The following is a 2576-nucleotide window of genomic DNA, read 5'->3' on the forward strand; positions in this document are numbered from 1 at the left end:
AGGGATTTGGATCTTTTAATAAAAAATTCAAAACAATCCAAGATCCACTTTGGTGTAATCCTTCTCTTTAAACACTGTTGGCATGTGCTCTAACACAGCTTCTTTCGGTATCCAATTTACCAGTGCATTACCCAAAGTGGCACTCGTAATCGTATCCATGTTTGAAAAGCATAATGCGCATGATATTTGAAAGCGATTTGCCAAATCTTCATTTAGTAGACCCAATCTAGTCTCATCAATGTGAGTAAAAATTCATCTTTCTTTGTCATTTTCTGTGGTGTGAATCGCCAGTTGACTTTTGCTTTTTTCGGAATTGTTTTGACCCACGCCAATATTTCATATGTTGAACATGTAGACTCCCGGTTATTCGAAGCCTCAAGGGGGATAAGAATTTACTTCGAATAACCGGGAGTTCGAATAACTGAAACATTCGTTTTCCCGCCAGATTTTCAACTTAACCTTAATGGGATGGACTTTTCTTAAGTAATTGAGGCATTGTGGTTCAGTTGAGCGTGTAAACACAAAGAATTTTTACTTTTGAAGAAAGAATAAATTTGAACAAATTGTTAACAGGTTTTAAAATATGAAAGTTATAAAGAAAATGTATCTAGTAAATACAAGGAGTTCAACTCTTAAAAAAATCTTTAATGCTACATTGTTTTTTACTATCGATGTAGTGTTTTTGACATGTACGTGTTATCATGTTTAACTGCTTTCTGATTTCAAGACCATTCTCGTCAAACAAAGACCATCTTTCCAACAATTCTAAGGCCTCTTCCAACTCTGACTGCTTTGGCTTCTTCGGGGGGATGTCATGTGCCTCAATTTCATCATCATCGTCATCTTCGAGATTCGGCGCGTTTTGATCTTTGTCCTCATTAAGTACGATTTCCACGATTTCCTCATCAGTCAATTCAATTGATTTACTCGTGCATACCTCAAAATCAATATCCACAAAATCATCTGCGTTAAAGATGTCGCCGTCAACTTCTCTTTTTTTCAACTCGCTTATGCTGTCAGAAAGAGATTTAAATGGGTCATCAGCATCATTGAGACTCGTGATCTGTGCTTCTTTTGAGATGCCTGCCTTCTTAAAGCAGTTTTTAACGGTGTCTTTTGAAACAGCGTCCCATGATTTGACCAAGATTTGCAGCCCTTCAAGAATGTTAATTTTAGGGACCTCTTTACCGCCGGCAATGAACTTTATTTGACGTTTCACAAGATTTGACCGGTAATATGCCTTCAATGCTCGGATTACACCTTGATCCATGGGCTGGGTCTTAGACGTTGTATTTGGTGGTAGAAAAACTAATTCTACTGCTTTAAGACCAGTGACTTCTGGATGAGCTGGGCAATTGTCAATTATCAAGACAATCTTTCGACCCGCAGTTTCAAATTTAACATCGAGTTTTTTCACATAATCGGTAAAGATTTCAGAATCCATCCAGGCCTTCTTTTGAGCTTTGTACTGACAGGGAAGACTTCTGACTTCTTTGAAACAGCGCGGTGTAACCGATTTTCCGATAACGAACATGGGCAACTTTTCACCTAGGGCATTTCCTGCTGCAAGTCCTGTTAAACGAACTTTGCTGAACTTTCAACCAGCACATCTTTCACCTTTGGCATGATAGGTATTTGTTGGAAGCATCCGGTAGAACAAGCCGAATTCATCAGCATTGAAAATGTCTTGTAAATCATAGCGTGACAAAATGGTTGGCAGGTGTGTTTCTTCCCAGCTTGCTGTCATCCCTGGTGTACAAGACTTTTCCTCTCCAGAAATAATTCTGTAAATGATGTTTTGTCTGTACTTCCATCTGTCTAGCCAGCCTTCTGAAGCTTTAAAATCAGGTTCGTTGAATTGCTTTGCAAAATCCAATGCTTTTTCTCGAATGATTTGACCACTAATCGGCACAGTTCTTTCACGAGCGTTAACGAACCACTTGTAAACTGCTTTATCAATGTTATCGTATTTTCCGGAAGAAAGCTTTTGTCTTTTAACTCCATACTGGCCTGATTCATACTTGGTAAAAATGTCACTTTTATTCTTAACCCAGTATGAAAGTGTGTTAGGTGGGACACCATACTTTTTAGCAATAGACTTTTTAGTTGTTCCTTCTTTTTCAAGCTCTTTCAAAGCAAGATATTTTTCTTTGATCGTCAGAACAGTTTTCTTCCTTGACGTTGTCTGAGCGGTTGCCATCTTTAATGTGGATTTGAAGAATCTTTAAAAAGTTTGTTTACATCCACCCACTTGTTTTTTAATCGAGCTTTCGAAACGTTCGAAAATTAGATGAAACGTTTGAAAATCAAAGGAAACGTTCGAATTTTGAATGATCCTTTTAAAACGTTCGAATGTTATAAAACGAAACGAAACAACACAACAACAAAGCAGTCACACCACAATTAGGACGAAGAAGTGAAAATTACAATGGATCTTGTTTCAATGATAATCAACGAAACACAGCCGATAGAAATCATTCTTATCAAGTATTATGAGAGTAACTCAACCGTTATGGGATATCATGAGTATCAAAAGAAATGGAACGCTGTTATTGGTGAAGTCCTAGAAGCTAAAT

The 2576-nt window shown here is 37.5% G+C and overlaps 2 protein-coding genes across 2 annotated transcripts; both read right to left on the reverse strand.

The window, feature by feature from the left end:
* Positions 1–252: 252 nt before the first annotated feature.
* Positions 253–1534, reverse strand: LOC130629875 (tigger transposable element-derived protein 4-like). The gene is made up of 2 exons (XM_057443252.1): positions 667–1534; positions 253–272 (listed from the first exon to the last, which is right to left on the reverse strand). Exons 1-2 carry the CDS (start codon positions 1532–1534, stop codon positions 253–255), a joined length of 888 nt encoding a protein of 295 aa, XP_057299235.1.
* A 63-nt stretch (positions 1535–1597) lies between these two features.
* On the reverse strand, positions 1598–2200 carry LOC130629876 (tigger transposable element-derived protein 4-like). Its single transcript, XM_057443253.1, has one exon. The coding sequence runs from the start codon at positions 2198–2200 to the stop codon at positions 1598–1600; it is 603 nt and encodes a 200-aa protein (XP_057299236.1).
* Positions 2201–2576: the final 376 nt, after the last annotated feature.

The sequence above is a fragment of the Hydractinia symbiolongicarpus genome, chromosome 2 (genome assembly GCF_029227915.1).
Source record: "Hydractinia symbiolongicarpus strain clone_291-10 chromosome 2, HSymV2.1, whole genome shotgun sequence".
Lineage (NCBI taxonomy): Eukaryota > Metazoa > Cnidaria > Hydrozoa > Anthoathecata > Hydractiniidae > Hydractinia > Hydractinia symbiolongicarpus.